This window comes from Ostrea edulis, chromosome 9, assembly GCF_947568905.1.
Source record: "Ostrea edulis chromosome 9, xbOstEdul1.1, whole genome shotgun sequence".
NCBI lineage: Eukaryota > Metazoa > Mollusca > Bivalvia > Ostreida > Ostreidae > Ostrea > Ostrea edulis.
In genome coordinates this window covers 58,211,507-58,234,384 of record NC_079172.1, presented here as the reverse complement: position 1 = coordinate 58,234,384, position 22,878 = coordinate 58,211,507, and the positions used below count along the sequence as shown (strand labels likewise).

The 22,878-nt window shown below is 35.5% G+C and overlaps 1 protein-coding gene across 2 annotated transcripts; it reads left to right on the top strand.

The window, feature by feature from the left end:
- Positions 1-96: 96 nt before the first annotated feature.
- On the top strand, positions 97-22,793 carry LOC125658914 (NHL repeat-containing protein 2-like). Of its 2 annotated transcripts, none has more exons than XM_048890368.2 (10): positions 97-330; positions 10,907-11,502; positions 11,983-12,117; positions 16,061-16,193; positions 16,854-16,947; positions 20,094-20,325; positions 21,050-21,172; positions 21,431-21,610; positions 21,779-21,983; positions 22,148-22,793. In XM_048890368.2, the coding sequence occupies exons 1-10, from the start codon at positions 177-179 to the stop codon at positions 22,405-22,407; spliced, it is 2,112 nt and encodes a 703-aa protein (XP_048746325.2). In that variant the 5' UTR covers positions 97-176; the 3' UTR covers positions 22,408-22,793. The 2 variants fall into 2 exon arrangements, with proteins under 2 accessions (XP_048746325.2, XP_056005680.1); XM_056149705.1 differs by having other exon boundaries at positions 21,779-21,992.
- The last annotated feature ends 85 nt before the right edge of the window (positions 22,794-22,878 follow it).

Here is a 22,878-nt window from a genome sequence, read left to right as displayed (position 1 = left end):
GTTATGTAATCAGTATTAACTTGTTTCATACTCATCGAAAAATAATTAAATGAAGTCGTCTTTTCTTTGTTATGCCTCGGGTTTGAAGTGCGAGTCATAAAGTGAAAGTACACTTCCGGGTTATAAAGTTTAACAAAAGTTAACTTTCATTAACTTGATTAAGTTGCCTGTAAAGTATGGACAACATAGGGAATATATTGGAAACATGCATGATTCTTGACCAGAAACTGTCAGAGACAGAATCAATTAAAGACCGAGCTGATATCATATTGGAACATATTCACGTGGTGGAAGATAAACTGAAAGTCAGATGTCCACAATTTGAACCAAGTAGGCCTAATTGCTTCATAAATATAAGCAGATAAACGGATTTTCTGCTTTCTTTTAGTGTAAATAATACGTGTAAATATATTTGGTCATCAATTCTGATGACATACCAACTTTTTTGCGTTTTGGTAATGCCAATTTATGTATCAGTGTATTGGCACTTTTTAAGACATTGTCTTGTCTTAGTTAAATTTATTAAACACAGGGATTTGAATTTGAAGAATAAACTGAGCAATAAATTCAAATTGACTTGGTTGAATAAACTATGCTATGACTTGGTCAATCGAATCAGGGATAGACATTAACTTTAATTTCATCTCACTTGCCATTTGGGCAAGTAAACTCGAACTTTTACTTGTCCGAATGAAAAACTTAGTTGTCTGAAATTTTTAGACCCTAATATGTCTATCAACCAGTAATTTGAATTTTTATCTCCCTCTGCCAATTGGTGAATATAGCTAAGTTTTCCCTTCTTTAGAATTATAATTTTCCCTGTTTTAAGTTTACCAATGAACATGGTGTAAATTATTGTCATAAAAGTTGCATTATTGTACACTGTAGCTGAATGAAATTGATGAAGAAACAAATGTCATTGAAAGTTATAGACAAGAAAATTACAAAGCTCAATGTAGGGAAATAGAATTTTTCACTGCCAAATAACATACATGTATTTGATTCAAATGATTTATTTCAATTTTAAAAAGTTTTAAAAGTTTAACAAATCTGTTTTTAATCAATAACTCAATAAAATATCCATAGATGCTATCAATTCTGTAAATTGTATTACCGGTAAGAAAATACAAAGTAACGGCAATAGCGGGTGTAGCACTGCATGGATTTCTGACACATCATGACATGGTACAGATCATATCGCTGTCAGTGTTAATTATACCCGAAAATTAGGATTGCCATGCCGCCTGAATTTTACATTGTCTTTCTAATTCAGATTTATTTTTGTTTTCAACACTGTCGTTTCTTTTATCGTCTTCTTTCTGAGCGTTTACCTCACTAAAATACTTAGACGGTTGTGAAGCCATAATTTTCTCACAAGCATGACTAAGATAAGTCGTATGTTGGATAGTTTGTCATTCGGAACGACTTACTGATAGGACAAGATACGGTACAATCTACTAGAATGGGATTTCGCTATAATCTGACGATTCGGTAAAGAAAACAAAAGTATATGGAGTTGGACATTACTTTCTAATATTTGATATTCATCAAGCTTAACACAATTATTATAATAATCACATTTCCTACTGAAATAATCACTTCCCCATCGGGCAAGGATGTATTGAGTTTCACTTGTCCGAACTGGGTTTTGACTTGCCTCGTGCAATCGGACAACCGTTAATTTCGATCTCTGTGAATGAATTTAATCATGTTACTTTTATAGATCTATAGAAATTCAAACCCCTGTGCAAAGAGTGTATAAATGAATCTGTCCTTTGAATTTCAGTTATGAATTACATGTGTAGTAGTTGGACATTCTGCCACTACTATTAATATGTTCTTTTTACTTCGCGTTGTGTTTTTTTTTTAATGATGATACGTGTTATATAAAGTATTCAACCCTTTAGATTTTTCCAGGTAAGTTTGAGTCCGCCTAGAGTGAGGCTAGTAATAAAATAATAAATAAAGTTTTAAACCTTTATTAAAGTTCAACAATTGTATGATAAATACCCAACATAATAATCCCGGGGAATGAATGTGGCTTGAGAGAAAAATATAACTAAATAGGGAAAATAAAGAAACAAAAAAGAAAAATACAGGGTGCGGCAACTCCTGATATTTACCTTGTTGCAAGGTTTGGCTCAGAAGAAGCCCCGAGCACGGTTGTGCTCGGGTTTAAATACTATTCTTAACAAAAGAATGAAAGTAAAAGTTACCTGTAATGTGATTTGATAATAAATCTAGAAGTAACCAATGAGAAGTTTTGTAATAAAATACGTTTGAAAATAAAAGATAACTCTCTTCCTGTTTCATGAAATAAACAACTCGAATACGAAGATAGGAATTTACGTAGACAAGTAAGTAGAAAATAATGAAATGGAGATAATATAGACCGATACTACCACATTCTTCCCCCCTTAGACAATTACTATATTTTTATTTATAAAAATATATAATTGAATATAAGAGAATTTCTGACAATTAATATATAATGATAATATACAGTAGATAAATTTTAAAGTCCATGTAAATCATAACACAAAATAATTATAGACAGTGAATTCAAAAATCTGGTATGGTGCACGTTTCGTCCATTATTGTGCACGCAATCTTCCCGTTTTCCTTATCCAACAAACTTTTAATCACTAGAGTACTGTCACTGGTTTTGCCAGGGAAAATGTCCATTACTTCATGTCTGCAGTTGGTCCTATTTTCCTCTGCTAACGGGATTTGCCACATAAGGTACATTTGAATAGCGGAACGTATTTCCGATGGACTTTTGCCAATGGGCCATATACTTCCGAAAATTAGAGAATTTCCCCAGTGGTTGACATTCCGGAACCTGGCACTCCATTCCCAGGCCACACCACTGCTTCCTTGAATCATTTTCTTCTGGGAACTGTGACAGTTCCTTATGGTCTCTATCTGCAGATTCAAGTTCATGGAACTGTTGCAGCTCCTGACTGTCCACTTCTATTTCCAGGACGTCCATCTACAAAAACTATTTATATTGAAATAAAATAAGTTACATAAATTCATAAACATCAACTGTTTTGACATATAAAGTCAAGAGCATGTTGACATGCCTCACAACTAAAAATGGATTGGAGTATAGTACTCCACGTGCCTATCAATACCGTGTCATAGCGGATCTACAAAACCATTGTTATCATTGAAGAATATTCATAAGTTTGTCTGGGAGTGTTGCACTCCTCGTGCCGAGTTCTATCTGAAATAATACCGCGTCGTGGCGGATCTACAAAACCATTGTTATCATTGAAAAATATTCATAAGTTTGTCTGGGAGTGTTGCACTCCTCGTGCCGAGTTCTATCCGAAATAATACCGCGTCATGGCGGATCAACAAAACCATTGTTATCATTGAAAAATATTCATAAGTTTGTCTGGGAGTGTTGCACTCCTCGTGCCGAGTTCTATCCAAAATAATACTGCGTCGTGGCGGATCTACAAAACGGCTATTGTCATCAAAACGATGGCGATCAGACTGACTAACAAACCTGTTTGACAGGTCTCTATTCCCGGACGCATTCGAACGCGTCTTTAGCTCTTCTGAGCCAAAGGCTCAAAGAGCTAATGCTATGGCCATTTGTGCGGTGTGCGTAAACTTTTTTAGAAAAAGGGCTATAACTCAAGAACCCCTTGGCCAATTTTTTTCAAATTTGTTACAGGGTATCATTGGCCCAAGGGCTTTCATACATACTAAATAGAGGGATGTGACCCTTTAACAAGGGGAGATAATCAGGAAAATACAAACAAAAGTAGTGGTTGCTAAAAATCTTCTTCTCAAGAACCACAGGGCAGATTATCACCAAACTTACACATAAGGATGAGGATATGTTGTAGATTAAAAATTGTTCAAGGCATTACCCTGGGGCAAAGGGCATGGTCTCAAGGTCACTTCAAAGTTGACCTAAATTTAAATTTTTTTTAAATTCCTTAAATCTTAGATATTTTAGTCATTATAAGGACTAGGATCATCAAATTTTGACAGTTGATGCATCTTAGGACCTTGTGTCAAGTTGTTTCAAAAGTAGGTCACGGTGACCTACTTTTTGAATTTTGCAGGTATTTATTTTAAAATTAATTTTGATGCATATCTTGGACACTTTGAAGCCTATGATCATCAAAACTTGTCAGTTGGTGGATCATGGGACCTTGAAATGCGTCAACTGAAAAATAGGTCACTGTGACCTACTTTCTGAATTTTATGGCTTATCATTTATAGATATATTTTAAGTTGTTATTTCAAATACCGAGAGGTTTAGAATCATCAAATCTTGTAAGTTGATGCATCTTGAGGCCTTGAAACATATTTATAAAAAAGTAGGTCACAGTGACCTACTTTTTGAATTTTGCAGATATTCAAATTTCACATTTTCAATTTTAGATGCATATTTTGGGCACTGTAAAACCTAGGATCATCAAACTTTGTCAGTTGATGCGTCTTTGTCTTCGGTTTGTGTCGACCAAAAAGTAGGTCACCGTGACCTACTTTTGGTATTTGACAGCTAAATTACTATATTTCAGACAGTATTTGACCTACAATCATCAAACTTTGTCAGTTGATGCATCTTGAGTCTTCGGAGTGTATCGACCAAAAAGTAGGTCACTGTGACCTACTTTTGGCATTTGACAGTTATATTTATATATTTCAGTCACTAATTGACCTACAATCATCAAACTTTGACAGTTGATGCATCTTGAGTCAACGGAGTGTGTCGACCAAAAAGTAGGTCACCTTGACCTACTTTTGGAATTTGATGGCTATATTTATATATTTCAGATACTATTTGACCTACAGTCATCAAACTTTGTCAGTTGATGGGTCTTGCATGTTCGAAGGGTTTCGACCAAAAAGTAGGTCAACTTGACCTACTTTTGGAATTGGACACCTATATTTATATATTTCAGATACTATTTGACCTATAGTCATCAAACTTTGTCAGTTGATGCGTCTTGCATGTTCAAAGGGTGTTGACCAAAAAGTAGGTCATCATGACCTACTTTTGGAATTGGACGGCTATATCTATATAATTCAGATACTATTTGACCTACAGTCATCAAACTTTGTCAGTTGTTGGGTCTTGCATGTTTGAAGGGTGTTGACGAAAAAGTAGGTCACCTTGACCTACTTTTGGAATTTGACGACTATATTTATATATTTCAGATACTATTTGACCTACAGTCATCAAACTTTGTCAGTTGGTGGGTCTTGCATGTTCGGAGTTCACTGACCAAAAAGTAGGTCACCATGACCTACGATTGGAATTTGACAGCTATATTTCAATATTCAGATACTAATTGGCTTAAAATCATCAAACTTTGTCAGTTGATATTTCTTGGGTTCTCAAAATGTGTAAACCAAAAAGTAGGTCACATTGACCTACTTTTTTTGAATTCTTAGGATTTAACTAAAGATTTAGAATACTAAGAGGCTAATAATAGAAATGGTGGGGTTGTACAATTTATCAGAAGAGCGATTCTAGGCCCTTGGGCCTCTTGTTTCAATTTCGGTCTAGCACCGCTGACTGAATTGTAATCAGTGTCAAAGGGGAATTTTCTGTCGCTTTTGTCTTTTAATTGTTTTAATATGTCGTCAACATACTTATCAAAATCGAGATTTGATTCATCATGTTTGCCCTTACCCGAAGGACCAGACGCACCTGTTGCCATTTTCAAACAAATTAGAACTTCACTTTAACATTCAATCAACATTCAAACTTGACTCAAATCCTGGTTCAAATGGCACCACTGTAGTAGTTGGACATTCTGCCACTACTATTGATATGTTCTTTTTACTTCGCGTTGTGTTTTTTTTAATGATGATACGTGTTATATAAAGTATTCAACCCTTTAGATTTTTCCAGGTAAGTTTGAGTCCGCCTAGAGTGAGGCTAGTAATAAAATAATAAATAAAGTTTTAAACCTTTAATAAAGTTCAACAATTGTATGATAAATACCCAACATAATAATCCTGGGGAATGAATGTGGCTTGAGAGAAAAATATAACTAAATAGGGAAAATAAAGAAACAAAAAAGAAAAATACAGGGTGCGGCAACTCCTGATATTTACCTTGTTGCAAGGTTTGGCTCAAAAGAAGCCCTGAGCACGGTTGTGCTCGGGTTTAAATACTATTCTTAACAAAAGAATGAAAGTAAAAGTTACCTGTAATGTGATTTGATAATAAATCTAGAAGTAACCAATGAGAAGTTTTGTAATAAAATACGTTTGAAAATAAAATATAACTCTCTTCCTGTTTCATGAAATAAACAACTCGAATACGAAGATAGGAATTTACGTAGACAAGTAAGTAGAAAATAATGAAATGGAGATAATATAGACCGATACTACCACACATGTAGATTAAAGAACATTGTCGGCATTACACTGTTTACATGCTTATTCAACAGATATTTAGGAGGGTTAATTTCAGTTATAAATTACATGTAGAACATTGCCAGCATTACACTGTTTACATGCTTATTAGACAGTTAGACAGATATTTAGGAGGGTTAATTTCAGTTATAAATTACATGTAGAACATTGCCAGCATTACACTGTTTACATGCTTATTAGACAGTTAGACAGATATTTAGGAGGGTTAATTTCAGTTATAAATTACATGTAGAACATTGCCAGCATTACACTGTTTACATGCGTATTAGACAGACAGATATTTAGGAGGGTTAATGTCAGTTATAAATTACATGTAGAACATTGCCAGCATTACACTGTTTACATGCTTTATGTTAGACAGATAATAGTCAGATATTTAGGAGGGTTAATTAACCCTTGTCCTGCCAGATATGCTATAGATAACAGCATCTGTGGCTGCCTCACTGATAAGAAGTTCCAACTGCTGGCTATGCCAGGCTGATTTGTAATCTTTTATCAAATTACACTTGCTGCAGATAATTGTAATTTACACCCTTTTCTAATCATTTTTGCTGATAACAATGTTTGCAAATTTTTTTCAGAAATAAACAAAGAAAAACATTGTGAAGAAAAATTTCTGATAATTACTTTTATTAAAAAGTTATAATGCATTAAAGGGAAAAGTCAGGAAAATATAATTATAATTCATAGATAATTGTCCTTAATTAATCAATTCTAACAAAATTTACTCATTTTCATGTTTAGAAATTCATTCTATATTTATTCATTCTGATACTTTTAAAATCTTACCACAATATAACAATCATAAATGTCTTAAACATCAAAATAGAGATTGTCATAGAACTGAAAATCACACATATAAATACTCTGGGTCATCACATGTGGTCATAGAAGTAATCCTTTCAATAAGAACACTACAATTCCTTTAAGAATTTAAAATAAGTAAGTGCACATATTTAGTCCGAATCATCAGACTCCGCATTTTGGCCCCGATATCTTTGAATTGCCTGTTTGTAGTCCTTTTTCGTGTGATATAGTTCAAAACAGGGGTCTACACACAATCCAACATCACATGTTCTGCACTCGTAGGAGGAACGTACAGTTTTGCGTCCATCTCCTACAGATTTTCTTTTACCAGTTGTTATGGAACATACAGGGCATGTTCTTAATGGTTTGGATTTTTGACCTTCCTTTTGTTTTATTTTGGAAAGGAAGTGGCGTCCAGTCAGTCGCTCCATATCTCTGGGGTTTGCAGCCCCCCTTACAATAATTGGTTGATGGCTGGTCTCACCAACAAGGGCCTTTACAACCTCTCTGCGTAATAGTCTGTGCAACACAGGTTTCTTTCCCCATTTTGCACAATGTTCTTTATATAACAGGTAGGCATTCAGGGTGGCCATCATGAGGAGGTGAAAGAATACCTTCTTCCACCACTTCAGAGTTCTGCGCTTGAAGGCAGGGTACGTGATCATCTGATCACACCGATCAACCGCTCCCATGTATTTGTCATACGCCAAAATACATGCGGGTCTTTGAATGGGATCTCCTGATGTACGGTCCACTCTCCCTGGAACTTCTACAAATGAAGCGTCGTGTATCGTTGTACACATGTGGACATCCCGTTTATCTTTCCACTTCAAAAGTTGCAGCGTGCCATTTGTCATTGCGACACTTTCGCCTTTTTTCAGCTTTACAGTTTTTAAATCAGCTGGGACACCCTTCCTATTTACACGCAATGTTCCACATGCACCTGTCTGTTGCTGATACAAGTCGTGGAACAAGACAGGTGATGTATAATAATTGTCCACAAATAATTTGTGACCGTTTCCCAGATAAGGGTTTATAAGTCTCATAACTAGATCGTAGATTTTTCCTTTTTGGGAGGGATTTTCTGATGTTCCATGGTACAGCTCAAGCTGGGAGCAATAGCCATTGCTAGAGTCGCAGAGCATGAATAGCTTTACGCCAAACTTGTCGGGTTTGTTGGGCATGTATACACGGAATGAAAGATTCCCTCTCCAAGCTATCATGCCTTCATCAATGGCTAAATTTTCCCCAGGACAGTACAGGTCATTAAACTTGGTCTTGAAATGGTCATATACTCTTCTTATTTTGAAAATTGGATCATAGCTGTCCTGTCCGCGTGCTACCTGATTGTCATTGTTGTTTAGATGAAACAATGACAACATCAGTAGAAATTTGTTCCTTGGCATGGTTTTTCCGAAGAAAGGAGTCTCCAGCATCTCATCTTTACTCCAGTAATCCTGTATATCATGATGCTGGACCAGTCCCATACCGATTACCATCGCTATGAATCTCTTCATGTCATCAGATGTTGCGTTCACCCACTTACGAAATCTTGACTGAGGTTTCAAGTTTTGGCCTTGTGGTGAATTGAAGAAATCTTGGGCATATTTGTTTGTTTCTTGCACAAGAATATTGTCAATAAAATCATCTGTAATATACAGTTTAAAAAAATCGATCATGTTTGCATGTTCAGGGATCTCAACGTTGATTTTTTTCTCACCTCGGAAACGCAAGTTACGAACGTCCATGTTTCCTTGCACCCAAGTGTCTTCAAAATCAGCTGTTCCTTCGTCATTTTCGAGCTCATCTACATCAAATCCTAAAAATTCCTCATCGGAATCATCATCCATAAATACTTCTCTAAATAAATCTCTGTTTTCGGGATCTACTTGCTGTAAAATCGCATTTCCATCGAGTACATCGTCAACGACCTCCATTTTGAATCTATGCATTAAACAAAGACGCGGTTTCAGTTTACAAATGCTATTTTCACAAAGGTATTCCCTTAAAACTAGCCAATGAAATCAAATATCTCAAAGGAAACTATTCTATTTTTAATATTTCGGCTCGGAGTGAATGGAATCCCGTTATTTCATTGGTTATATCGGGTAGAATACGTCATGTGTTTAAAGTCGATATAGTGACGACCGGCACTGAATGTAAAGCATGGCTGGGCTCAAAATATCGACGACCGGCAGCGAGATCGCTTATCTCGGGGCCTCACTTTATCGACGACCTGCAGGACAAGGGTTAAGGCAGACATGTTTAGGACAGATCGGACAGAGTTGTTATAGGTAGCATTGTTTACTTGAAAAGTTGCAATTATTTTTGTAGATTTTATATGGGGTCAGTATTTGGTCCTATTTCGAACAGGGAACAGTGTGTTTTCCCTATTAGCATGATTAGAAGTTGTCATAATTTGAAATTTATCCAAACAGTTACTGTGTAACAATAATTACATAGTTATACTTTAAATCTACTAGCTAATATAAAAATTTTATTTGATGACTTAACTTCTTGTGTTGCATCCTTGTACTGCCAATATGTATTGGCAATATTTAAGACATTGTCTATTACAATTGGTTACAGTCTGTCATCTTGCATTAACGATTGAACATTTTTAACTTCTTCATGATAAATATAACCTTCCAATTTTTTTGAAATTTTGTATTAAGCATCTTTGGGACAAAGGTGACATAAATTGTAAATTTCAGGACTCTCTGGGGTCCTAGGGGTGGGGCAAACACTGCTGAAAATTGACCACAAAAATCTTCTTCTCTACAACCACACATATGTAAGAAAAACTAAATGCATAGTGATGTAGAGCAGGAACTTTCAAGGCCTCTACCAAAATTGTAACTTTCAAGGCCTCTACCAAAATTGTAACTTTCAGGATCCCCGGGGTAGAAGTTTTGACTCCAGGGTGGGTCATACTTGTTAATATAATTATATAGTGTATATGTGCAAAACATGTAAATGATATCTGCTTTAATGCTATTGATACTAAATTGAAACTAAATGGATATATAGAAGGAGTAAGTACAATCTTTTACCAAAATTATAAATTTCATGATCCTAAGGGGTAAGGGTTTGGTTTCAGGGTGCAGATGTCAAAATTATCTTAAATAATTATTTCAAGGACTATAAGTTTCTTGACACTGTATAAAATCTAAATGTTTGTTTATGAATAGCAGAAAAGGATGTACAAAAAAATTGTGAATTTACAACTCCAGGGTTTTTGCTCTTGGATGGGTCCAAATTAGTCATATCATTTAATTTTAATACATATATATTATGTAAAGCCTTAAATTTCATCAGTGTACATGCACTTTTGAGGGCATTGAAGTTTTGAGAGCACTTCTTGTTTTATACTGTTGATGAATATTAGAATTTAGCTTACATATTCAGAACAGGAATTGTTTTCTAGATTTCATAGCCCTTGGGAGTATAGTGATACATTTAGCTAGTTTACTCAGGTGCCCGATAAGGCCTAGCTGTGGGTCTCTTGTTTATTAAACATTAGGATTTGAATTTTATAAATAAACTGAGCGATAAATTAAATTTGACTTGATTAAATAATGATATCATGATAGGACAAGCTATTAGTCAGTAAGTTACATTATGTAATGAATTATACCTTACATACATTTATATATATACACCTTGACATTTCTCCTGACAGATTTAGAATGGATGAATGTAAGCAAACCCTTAAAGCTGGAAGATGGGCTGAAAGGTAAACTGGTGGTTCTAGATTTTTTCACTTATTGCTGCATCAATTGTCTTCATGTTCTACCAGACCTTGCTGCTTTAGAGGACCAGTTTACAGTCAAAGATGGTGTGGTTGTCATAGGTGTTCATTCAGCAAAGTTTGAAAATGAGAAAATTTCTACAAACATTTTGAGTGCCATATTACGCCATAACATCAACCACCCTGTAGTGAATGATAAGAATGCTTCTCTCTGGAGTGATTTAATGATTCAGTGCTGGCCAACTTTTGTGGTTTTAAGTCCGAATGGATACATCCTCCAGTTTTATGTAGGGGAGGGGCACAGAGACAGACTGCTGGAGTTTGTATGTCAATGTGTGATGTACTATAAGGGTAAAGACTTACTGAGTAGTCAGGACATAGCCCTACAGTTAGAGAAAAGTAAGAGAAGAGACACTCCAATAAAGTTCCCCGGAAAAATGTGTGTTAGTGAAGCAGGGAGGAGTGTAGTGGTCAGTGATAGTGGACACAACAGGGTGCTGATACTGTCCAAGGAAGGCATTGTTCAGGTATCATGATTTAAAAAAAAAAAAAAAATTGTCACAAGTCTGTGTTCAATGTAATGAGTGATAAGTATGGATTTATGGTAGCTGATGTCTTCATGTGTATCGAGATTGGCATTACTTACAAATAGGCAGTCTGGCTGATTGTAAGCTATGTTATATAATACAGGGATGGTATAAAATTTCCAATGAACATGATGAAAGTGGTACATGTAATTTCAAATCTGCTCTAGATTGGATAAGCCCAGTTTGGAGGGGGGGGGGGGGGGGGGGGGGGGGGGGGGTTAGCTATATATATACAGCATGTGAAATGTTACAATATTCAATCCTTTTCTTTTGTATTCTATAAATGTCCATTTGTATTGTGTATTTCACGGAGAAAAAATGGTGGTATTGGAGTAGATTTTTCATCTCTTTTCCTTTTATGAATATTTATAAGCCTTCATTCATTTTATCGATTACTTATTGTGACTGGTGTCTTTGTAGCACTGTGTGGGGACATCTGACAGAGGATTTAAGGACGGAAACTTTACACAATGCCAGTTTCATTCTCCGCAGGGTGTAGTCATGAAGGGTGACATCATCTTTGTAGCAGACACAGAAAACCATGCCATTAGAAAAGTAAACATAATAGCTATAATTTTAGAATACATGTATTGCATTTTATCACGCCTCAGACAAAATTGTTGAAATCTGATTGGTCAGATCTTGGTCACATGACGCCGTGAAAAAAACCGTATCATGCGAGTAAAATCCGTATTGGGCGAGTAATTTTATTTATCGTCGGGTTCGACTTGCAGCCGTTTCAAAAGGAAAGACATTTGACTAAGTTGTATGATATAGACCCCCACATATACAGTTAGAGGTCTTCGACGTGATAAATTCGTTACACAGTCAGTTAGTGACCTGATACGGAAAAATACATGGTGTGAAAAGAAAACCCGTATTGGGCTCGGCTTCGCCTCGCCCGATACGGGTTTTCTTTTCACACCATGTATTTTTCCGTATCAGGTCACTAACTAACTGTGTAACTAATACTGTATGTATCAACATAATATTAAGTAGCTTGTGAACATTTTTATTTCTTCTCGTTACTTGTAAATTCATCACATCTCTTTTATTACTGTCATAGATTGACATTTCATGTATTCAGTGTTCACAGCTTTAATAACATTTTAACTCGCTGATCCACAGTTTTAGTAACCATGCAGAGTTTAATACCATGGTTACTGATCTGATATCAGATTTATCTGTCCTTCAGGTGACTCAGGATATGAATGTATCACTTAACTTTTATATCTTTAAAGGGTATTACAATGCAAGTTTTGAAAATTGATTTTGATTTATTCAGATAGTAGTGATAAATCCAAGTCATCAGACCGTGATAAACATGATAAATCCTCCTCCATTGTTTATATCAGACCGTGATAAACATGATAAATCAGAGTCATCCTCCTCCATTGTTTATATCAGACCGTGATAAACATGATAAATCCTCCTCCATTATTTATATCAGACCGTGATAAACATGATAAATCTTCCTCCATTATTTATATGTTAGGAAAAATCTTTAAAAATCTCAAGAACCAATGAGCCAGAAAAGCTGATACTTGCATGAAAGCTTCCTAACATAGTGCAGAGTTAAGTTTGTTCAAATCATGGCCCCCTGGGGTAGGATGGGGCCACAATAGGGGATCAAAGTTTTACATACAAATGTATAGGAAAAATCTTTAAAAATCTTCTTCTCAAGAACCACTGAGCCAGAAAAGCTGATATTTACATGAAAGCTTTCTGACATAGTGCAGATTCAAGTTTGTTCAAATCATGGCCCCCGGGGGTAGGATGGGGCCACAATAGGGGATCAAAGTTTTACACACAAATATAGGGAAAATCTTTAAAAATCTTCTCAAGAACCATTGGGCTAAAGAAGTTGACATTTACAAGAAAGCTTTCTGACATAGTGTAGGTTCAAGTTTGCAAAAATCATGGCCTCCAGGGGTAGGTTGGGGCCATAATAGGGACTAAGGTTTTACATGCAAATGTATATGGAAAGTCTTTAGTTATAGGCCAAGCTGACTCAGATGAGCGATGTGGCCCATGGGCCTCTTGTTTAAAGTCAAGATACATGGTGTATTTTTAAATAAAATAGCCATAGGGTAGTCAAACTGCTTTTTTAAAATATTCTAACACTAGGTTATTAAGGATATTACATGTTTTTTTAAACTCCACCACACCTATTTTAAAAATTCCAAACAATGATGTTCTCTGTCCTAAGTCCATCAATATTTTGTAATTTTCAAAATAGCATAGATGCAGTTTGGAAACGCATTAGTTGTGTTAATTAGGGTTATAAACGTCTTTAAAAATGCAGTTTGGCGGATGTATAACTTATTCTTAAATATTGGAAAATGGGGGGGGGGGGTACATATACGATTACAAAGATGCCATATATGAACCTGTCCTAATTGTATGATAAAATAGAATGTCTTCATAGTCTGACAGAATAACTTTAAAAACATATTAATCCCATTAATTACAAGAAAAGTTCTTGTGTGTTGGATGTGCATATAGCTAGTTTTTCCCTTCACAGTTCTTGCGACTGATGCGCTTTATATCGGTCAGATTTGGCAAATTTAGTACCTGCGCTCCCTCACACAGTTTCATAGTTTAATAAGTTCGTCTGTTTTCTTGCAGTCTGATTAAAATCAAACACAGCGACTATCCGTATATCGTGCGAAGTGAGAGGTTTGATTTTAATCAGACTGGTTTTCTTGTAAGAATAATCAATTCCTAAATTTGACTTTAGAATTTTAATCAGTGTTGTGGTTTAAATTGCAGTCGGCTATATATAATATATATTCGATACCATAATTTACATTATGTATGCCTGAGTAATGTTTACATAAAGTCCCGGTAGCACGACTTTACACGCCTTTAATTTGAAGAGTTCCACTAATGGAAATGATAAGTATTATAATGATAGTCATTTCTTCATGAATGTGCTACAGTTGAATCTGGATAAATATAGTACATCTGTTTTAACGGCTGGTAATTCAGATGACAGAAATGAAAGATGAAGTAGAATATAAATATGAAAAGTAAATTTCATTTTTCAAAATAATTGAGGATTATGAACTGCAACACATTTATAACACCGGCATACTTTTCATGTCAGAGGCATTGATAGGCATGAAGCGTCATGTACAGTTCATGAACATGTCTTTTCAAAAATGAAATTTATTTCTTTATTATTATATATAGTTACTTATTTTAGACTTTTATCATTGAAAAAGTGTAAGTAACTGTGACATCCACATTGCATGGATGCTAGACTGGTAAAATTCATCGATCTGACTCTGCTTTAGCATCATTTTGATGTTAAAAATTTTGACTGTCTTCAAACAAGCCACATGCAAAGCCATAGAACAAAATGTTGAATATTGGACAAATTTAAGGCAATCATGAAATTGTCATAACCTTGTCCAGTATAGTTAACGTTTTCTTGTTGATAACTTTTATTCTGCCTCTTTATCAGTGTTAGTCGGCTAAACCATTCTCTTTTAACGTAATTGAAATGATGAGATAATTATCCCCAAAAATTTTTGTAAATTAAGTTCCTTTCAAGGTGAGGCACAATAGAGTGGGGGCTTTAAGTTTTTACAGTGAAAAATCTGATGTCTCAAGTGAGTGAAGTGGTCCTTCAGTGTCTAGTGAAAATTTCAATGCTTTGGTAGATATTGCACCTAATTTCGTATTTTAATAGTTTCTCCTATAGATTCTATTGAATACCCGGGCTTTTGTTGAGTCGTACAAATCTTCATGGTAAATGCTCGGGAATTACTTAATCTCTATTGTGCCATTGTATCTTTTTATGTCGAGTAATAAAGGTGGACACTCATAACTAATGTGTGCCTCTAGAAATAGAGATGCAAAGAATTTATATAATGAAAGTGTTATTGTAAATGGTGGACATTTTTGCAATCCATGATCTGTAAAAGGTAGCAAATTTATAGTCTGCATTTCCAATTTCTGCTGTTACATTATACCTACATGTATATGTATTATATATTTTTTGCAATTGTAATATTTGTTAAATTTTCCTAACTGTAAAATTCCACAAAAAATGGACGTTACTGCAGAAGATACACCCATTATACCAGCCCTTGGTCTTTGTGCAGAAGTGGACCTTGCAAGCATGGTCCCATTTACCTCGCTCCCCTTTACCTTGCTTGCTTGGTCCCCTTTACCTTGCTTGCTTGGTCCCCTTTACCTTGCTTGCTAGGGTCCCCTTTACCTTGCTTGCTTGGTCCCCTTTACCCTGCTTGCTTGATCCCCTTTACCTTGTAAGCTTATTCCCCTTTTACCTTTGCAAAGACCTCAGATGGGCATATTTTCTGGCCTGACATAAGACTTAATTCATTTAGGACATCATATTATATTCAAAGTTTAGTTATTACATAAAGGTACATGTATACTATTTACATCTAGTTCTTAATTATGCAATAAGCACACATGGGAAAATGAATAGATTTGCATACATTGTTATGTTTCTGACTGAATTCAGATAGATGTGGAAAAGCAGGAAGTGACAACAATAGCAGGACTGGGTAAACCTGGGACAGACAAGGAGGGAGGACAACCTGGTACTCAGCAGGAGTTGTCTTCTCCTTGGGATATTGTTATTGGCCCCTCACCAGGTGACATTTTCAAAAAATGCTAATAAAATTAGAATATTGATACATTTTAAACTTATAACAAGCATTTCATGATATAATTAAGGCTTCTGTTTTGTTAAGTTTTCAATTATAAATCCTGGTGGTATGAAATATGAAAAAAGGGAGAGGAATTCAACACATGGTAGGAGCAGCTGGTAGGCCTAGGAATTAAACCAACATCTTCAGATTGAAGGAGGCTTTGATATCTGCTCAATAAAAAAAACAAGACATCTGAGTGTAGAGATGTTGAGACAAGAAATAATCTCCCTATTTCAATATTCCATACCATCAGACAATACACTAAAGCTACTGGAATACCTTGCTCGCTTAGGTCCCCTTTACCTTGCTTGCTTGGTCCCCTTTAACTAGTGTTTCAGATATATAACTATATATGTTACTATGGTAAATTTTCCACTCATAGAATGAATCATTATCGGTTGTCTATGATATTCATCAATATGTTTTGTTTTCAAAAATTGAACACATGTACAAAGTTTCAATACATTCTCGATTTCCTAGTGTGTTCTTGTGTCTTGTCAGAAGCAAATTGAGAGCTAGGTTGTTCACTCTATGATTTTTATGGTCATAATTAATGAGGCAAACTTTTAGCTGACTTTAAAATGAGAAACATTTTGTCAACAGATGGACAGCTGGATTCCGTGTTGTACATAGCAATGGCTGGCACACATCAAATTTGGGCCTATTTTCTTGTTGATGTGAAATGGTACAAAGGGAAGTAAGTGTTAAATATCTCTCACTCTATTTCTCCAGTTGCATTATTCTTGAAAATGATCAAAATGTAATTTTTTCTTTAACAGATATTTCATCTATACATTGATATGTCTATTGCTATCTGTTTTTCTCCGTCGTCGTGCGTTAACATTTGAACATTTTCAGCTTCTTCTCTGAAACCTCTGAACCAATTTCAACCAATTTTGGCATATAGCATCTGTGGGTGGAGGGGAACAAAAATTGTGAAATTCGTGGTCCCTGCCCCCCTGGGGCCTGAGGGGTGGGGCAAAAACCATCAAAATGAGTGTAATTTTAAAAAATCTTCTTCTTTACTCCTGGACATCAAGAAGCCAAACTGTGGGCATAATTATAATGAACGTTGAGCCCTCTACCAAAACTGTGAAATTCATGGCCCCTGGGGCAGGGGTTCTTGTGTTAGGGTGGTGCTCTATTGGTCATATAGTGAAAATGTAGAAATTCTTTGAAAATCTTCTTCTCTGTCTCTGGGTATTAAGTAGACAAACTAATAGCATGGTAATGATTAGCAAGGATGCCTCTTTCAAAATTGTGAAATTCATGGCCCCTGGATCAGGGGTTCTGGTGCTAGGGTGGGACTCTATAAGTCATATAGTGAAAATGCATTATTTCTTTGAAAATCTTCTTCTCTGTCCTTGGGTATTAAGTAGACAAACTAATAGCATGGTTATGATGAGCAAGGATGCCTCTTTCAAAATTGTGAAATTCATGGCCCCTGGGTCAGGGGTTCTGGTATTAGGGTGGGGCCCTATTGATCATATAGTGAAAATGCATTTTATTTCTTTGAAAATCTTCTCCTCTGCTGCTGGGTATTAAGTAGACAAACTAATAGTATGATAATGATGATCAAGGATGCTTCTTTCAAAACTGAAATTTATGGCCCCTGGGTCAGGGGTTCTGGTGCAAAGGCGGGGCTGATTGATTATATAGTGAAAATGCAATATTTCTTTGAAAATCTTCTGTTTTTGTCTGTCGTCGTGCGTTAACATTTGAACATTTTCAGCTTCTTCTCTGAAACCCCTGAACCAATTTCAACCAATTTTGGCATATAGCATCTGTGGGTGGAGGGGAACAAAAATTGTGAAATTCGTGGTCCCTAGGGCCTGAGGGGTGGGGCAAAAACCATCAAAATGAGTGTAATTTTAAAAAATCTTCTTTACTCCTGGACATCAAGAAATCAAACTGTGGGCATAATTATAATGAGCGTTGAGCCCTCTACCAAAACTGTGAAATTCATGGCCCCTGGGGCAGGGGTTCTTGTGTTAGGGTGGTGCTCTATTGGTCATATAGTGAAAATGTAGAAATTCTTTGAAAATCTTCTTATATTGGTTTTATCTAAGGAGTAAATAACCCTTTTCTTTATGATGTCTCAGACCTAGGTTTTTTAAAAAGGATTATTGATTGAACATAAAAATGACACATGTACTTCATGACCACATAGCTATTCAATGTTTCTTCCATCCAAATGTAAAATTCTTATATTTAAACACAAACCTAATTCAAACATTGGAAGGTTGTTACATGATACTCAGGTGACCTATAAGGCCCCTGGGCCTCTTGTAATTGGTTGTTATGCGTCGTCCGTTAACAATTGAACATTTTTTACTTCTTCTTGATAACTACCAGTCGAATTCTTCTCAAATTTGATATGAAGCATCTTTGGGATAAGGGGGACATAAATTGTAAATATCAGGACTCCAGCACCCCTGTGGCCTTAGGGGTGGGGCAAAAACTGCCCAAAATTGACAAATTTTCAAAAATCTTCTTCTCAAGAACCGCACATGTTTAAGAAAAACTAAATGCATTAAGATGTAAAGCAGGAAGGTTTCTACCAAAGTTGTAAATTTCATGATCCCCGGTGTAGGGGTTCTGACCCCAGAGTGGATTTAAACTTAGTATATAGTGTTTATGTGTAAGTTTGCTGATACTGTATAAAATCTAAATGCATACTAAGGAATAGCAGAAAAAGATGACGTTCAAAAAATGGTGAATTTCCCAACCCAGGATTTGGACTCTAGGATGGGTCCAAATTAGTCATATCTTTTAATGCTTTAATGTTAATATACCTATTATATTATGTGAAGCCTTTCATCAGTGTATGCACTTATGAGGGCATTGAAGTTGTAAGAACACATCTTGTTTTAAATACTTTTGCTGAATGCTAAAATTTAGCTTAGATATTCAGAACAGGAATTTTTTTTCTTGATTTCATAGCCCTTGGGAGTAGTGATAATTTTTCTCTAGTACTCTGGTGACCGATAAGGCCTGTGGGCCTCTTGTTATAAAATGATATGTGCATGCATTCACTGATGTTTCGTCTGACCTTTGCAGTTTCTCGTTGAAGTGTTATAGTGACCTTTCAACTTTAGTATAGAAGCCTATACTTGTAAGAAATGGTTATCACTGAAGTATAGATACATTGTAATGATAATAAGGAATAAATATCTTACTTGTTGTTAACATGGGGAATATAGAAACATTGTAATGATAATAAGGAATAAATATCTTAGTTGTTGTTAACATGGGGAATATAGATACATTGTAATGATAATAAGGAATAAATATCTTAGTTGTTGTTGTCATGGGGAATATAGAAACATTGTAATGATAATAAGGAATAAATATCTTAGTTGTTGTTGTCATGGGGAATATAGAAACATTGTAATGATGATAAGGAATAAATATCTTAGTTGTTGTCATCATGGGGAATATAGAAACATTGTAATGATGATAAGGAATAAATATCTTAGTTGTTGTTATCATGGGGAATATGGAAACATTGTAATGATAATAAGGAATAAATATCTTAGTTGTTGTTATCATGGGGAATATGAAAACATGGTCAGCATGGAGTTCATACCTCCATAATATATACGCTGTACAACCTAGTAAATATTCATTCCTTAAATGATTGATATACATTAATACCCCTTCCAGGGTAAAGATAGAACTGGTCACTAAGCAATTAAACATACAGACACACATACATGTATTATCAACTGTGGACAGCATGAAATATCTATGAGATAGTATTTTTATATATGCAACAAGAAAATTCAATTTGAAATGTGAAGTTGATACAGAAGCGATACAAAGGTTTTCATTTGTGGACAGGCAGTACAGACAGGGGGCGTGTGTAGCCTTTGCTGGTAGTGGCAGTGAGGAAAATAGAAACAATAACTATCCAAACAAGGCAGCATTTGCCCAGCCATCTGGTCTGACACTGGGTGACATAGGGGGAGACAGCTTTCTGTTTGTGGCAGACAGTGAGAGCTCTACAATAAGGAGTGTATCCCTGAAAGACGGGGCTGTCAAACATGTTGTAGGGGGAGAGAGGGACCCAATGGTAAGTTCATGTAACCGAGTAAAATATTGTCATATAGATAGTGCATTTTTACATACCCTGTACATAAGGGGAAAGGGGGAGGTATACAAAAACCCCAACACCTTTCAGTCTGAATTGTTGCAGGCCCAAAACTTCATAATTTCCAATCACAAATGTTGGCTGTGACCACATGGGCTTTGTATCCAATTTGTTTTCAATCTGTATTTAGATTTTTTTTTAAAGATATATAGATTAAAAACAAAATGGATGCAAAACACATGTCCTGTGACCATAGAATGTGTTGTAGTAGACACAAAACAGTATCAGCAGCAAATGTCATCCAGAAAAAGTCAAGATTAAAGATCTGGAGATATATATTCCTGACGAGTATGTCTCCCAGGTGATAATGGTGGTCGATGTATATATTACGGAACTCGGTCGTCAGAGTGCTTGTTCTGCAAACAATAAGTTTTGGGTTCAATAAGTCACAACTGTAACAGACATAAGTCATTAAAAAAGATTGTGACAAAATGAAAGCTGCAAGCTTTTTGGATGAGGCATTAAAAGCTGAAGTTTTGTGTCATGGCAGATGTTAACATGTATTGATAATCTGAGGTCATTTGTAGGTATAAACATGATGGAACTGAACCTGTTCAATTTATAGAACCCGATTTATTTACATGTGTATGGTAACCCATTTTATTTATAGAACCTGATTTATTTATAGAACCTGTTTTATTTATAGAACCTATTTGCATATGGAGATAAAGATGGTAGTGGGATCGATGCTAAGTTACAGCACCCACTTGGTGTTGCCATGGTATCCAGCTCTAATTCTCTTCTGGTTGCAGATTCCTACAACCATAAGGTAAATTATCTGTTAACCTTTACTGAAAAATGCTACATAGTCTCTGTCTGTGGTATGGTTTGAAAGCGATTAATAAAGTCTGTAGAAAAGTTTAAAAATAATTACCATATACAGGGAAAAATTGTTGAGATACATACGTTTTTTTTTTTGTTGGACTGTCTGATGAGTTATGTATCTGTCGATTCAACTGAAATATTCAACACATGTTTAGACAAATTTCGAATGTCTTCTGAGGCCTATGCATGTTTCTGTTTGCAGTTGAAGTTTGTTGACATCAGCAGAAAACTATGTACGACTGTGGTGGGGACAGATGATGATGTGAAATTAGATGAACCTGGGGGTATCTGTGTGGAGGAGGGCTCAGGGGTCGCTTATATTGCTGACACTAATAACCATATCATCAGAATACTGAATCTAAAGGACAGAACATTCTCCCAGGTACAGTTATAGTTGTCAAAACATGCCAGTTAGTCTCTTTCAAAAAATCAAAGTAAAGTGTAGATTTACTAACCATTACTTTGTATATCACTATTGTTAAATTGATACACATATTGCTTTTAAACTCATGGATTGAAAGAATATTTCAAAAGTTTTTGTGCATTTCAGCTGCCAGTTATTTTCTCAAATAATGCAGTAGACAGTCTGAACACTAAATTGTCAGACATTTTGAAACCAGGAAAAGAGCCAGAAAAAAATGAAATTAAATATGTTGCCCCTGGTTCAGAGGTCAAGGTCAGCCTCCTTTTGAATATGCCAGATGGGAATCATTTGACTGATGAAGCTCCAAGCAGATGGACTGCTGTGATACATGGTACATTTGGTATTTAACTTTTTAAAAAAGAAAAATTTCTGAAGTTCCCTTGGAATTATAATTTAGCTAGACTTAAAGGTACTGTTTATTGAATAAAAAATAATTTAGACTTCAAAAGAACAAATACTTCGTTATGTGCACTTAGGGAAATATTTATTTTTCAGATTCTCAGAGTAATCAGGCAGTAAACCCACTCTTTACTCAAAAGGATGCCATCTCTGAAAAATCTCCACAGCATCTTTTTTCTTGGAAAGTGCCAGTTTTCACAAAATCTGATTTGTTTATTTACTTGAAATGTAAATTATTCTATTGTGATGAAAGTAAAGTATGCCGTATGAAGGAGAAAGTTTATCTACAAGAATGTAGTATTCAAAGTAACATTGAGGATGCTAGTTGTGAAGTACAGTTCAAACTGTGTGTGTAAATGTTGATTGACATAGATTTTAAGATCTTGTTTCTGATTTTTTTGTGTGGAGGGGGTATTTTTGTGTACATGATTGATTGATTTTATATTGTTTAACATCTCACTCAAGAATGTTTCACTCATATGGAGACGTCACCATTGCCGGTGAAGGGCTGCGAAATTTAGGCTTATGCTCCACAAATATGACCTTTAAGCAGGGAGGAATCTTTATCATGCCACTCCTGCTCAGCAGTGCTGTGACACTGGGCCTTGGTTTTTGCTGTCTCATTCGAAGTACTGCCCCATTTAGTCACCTCTTACGACCAGCAAGGTGTACTGGAACCTACATGTGTATTCTAACCCGGATCTACACGGAATGAAAACCTTAATAAAAATGATAGAATCACTATAAGGTCTTCTGTTGGAAACATCATATTTTGGATTCTTTGAGGCTAAGACTTGTGAAATCTTGTTAGTTGATATTATGTTGTA

Bases quoted from the DNA above. Each gene is read 5' to 3' on its own strand.
- LOC125658914 (XM_056149705.1), top strand. From the start codon at position 177: ATGGACAACATAGGGAATATATTGGAAACATGCATGATTCTTGACCAG. The intron at 20,326-21,049 runs GTAAGTTCATGT...TTTTATTTATAG, and splicing joins GGGGAGAGAGGGACCCAATG to AACCTATTTGCATATGGAGA. The intron at 21,611-21,778 runs GTACAGTTATAG...TGTGCATTTCAG, and splicing joins AGGACAGAACATTCTCCCAG to CTGCCAGTTATTTTCTCAAA.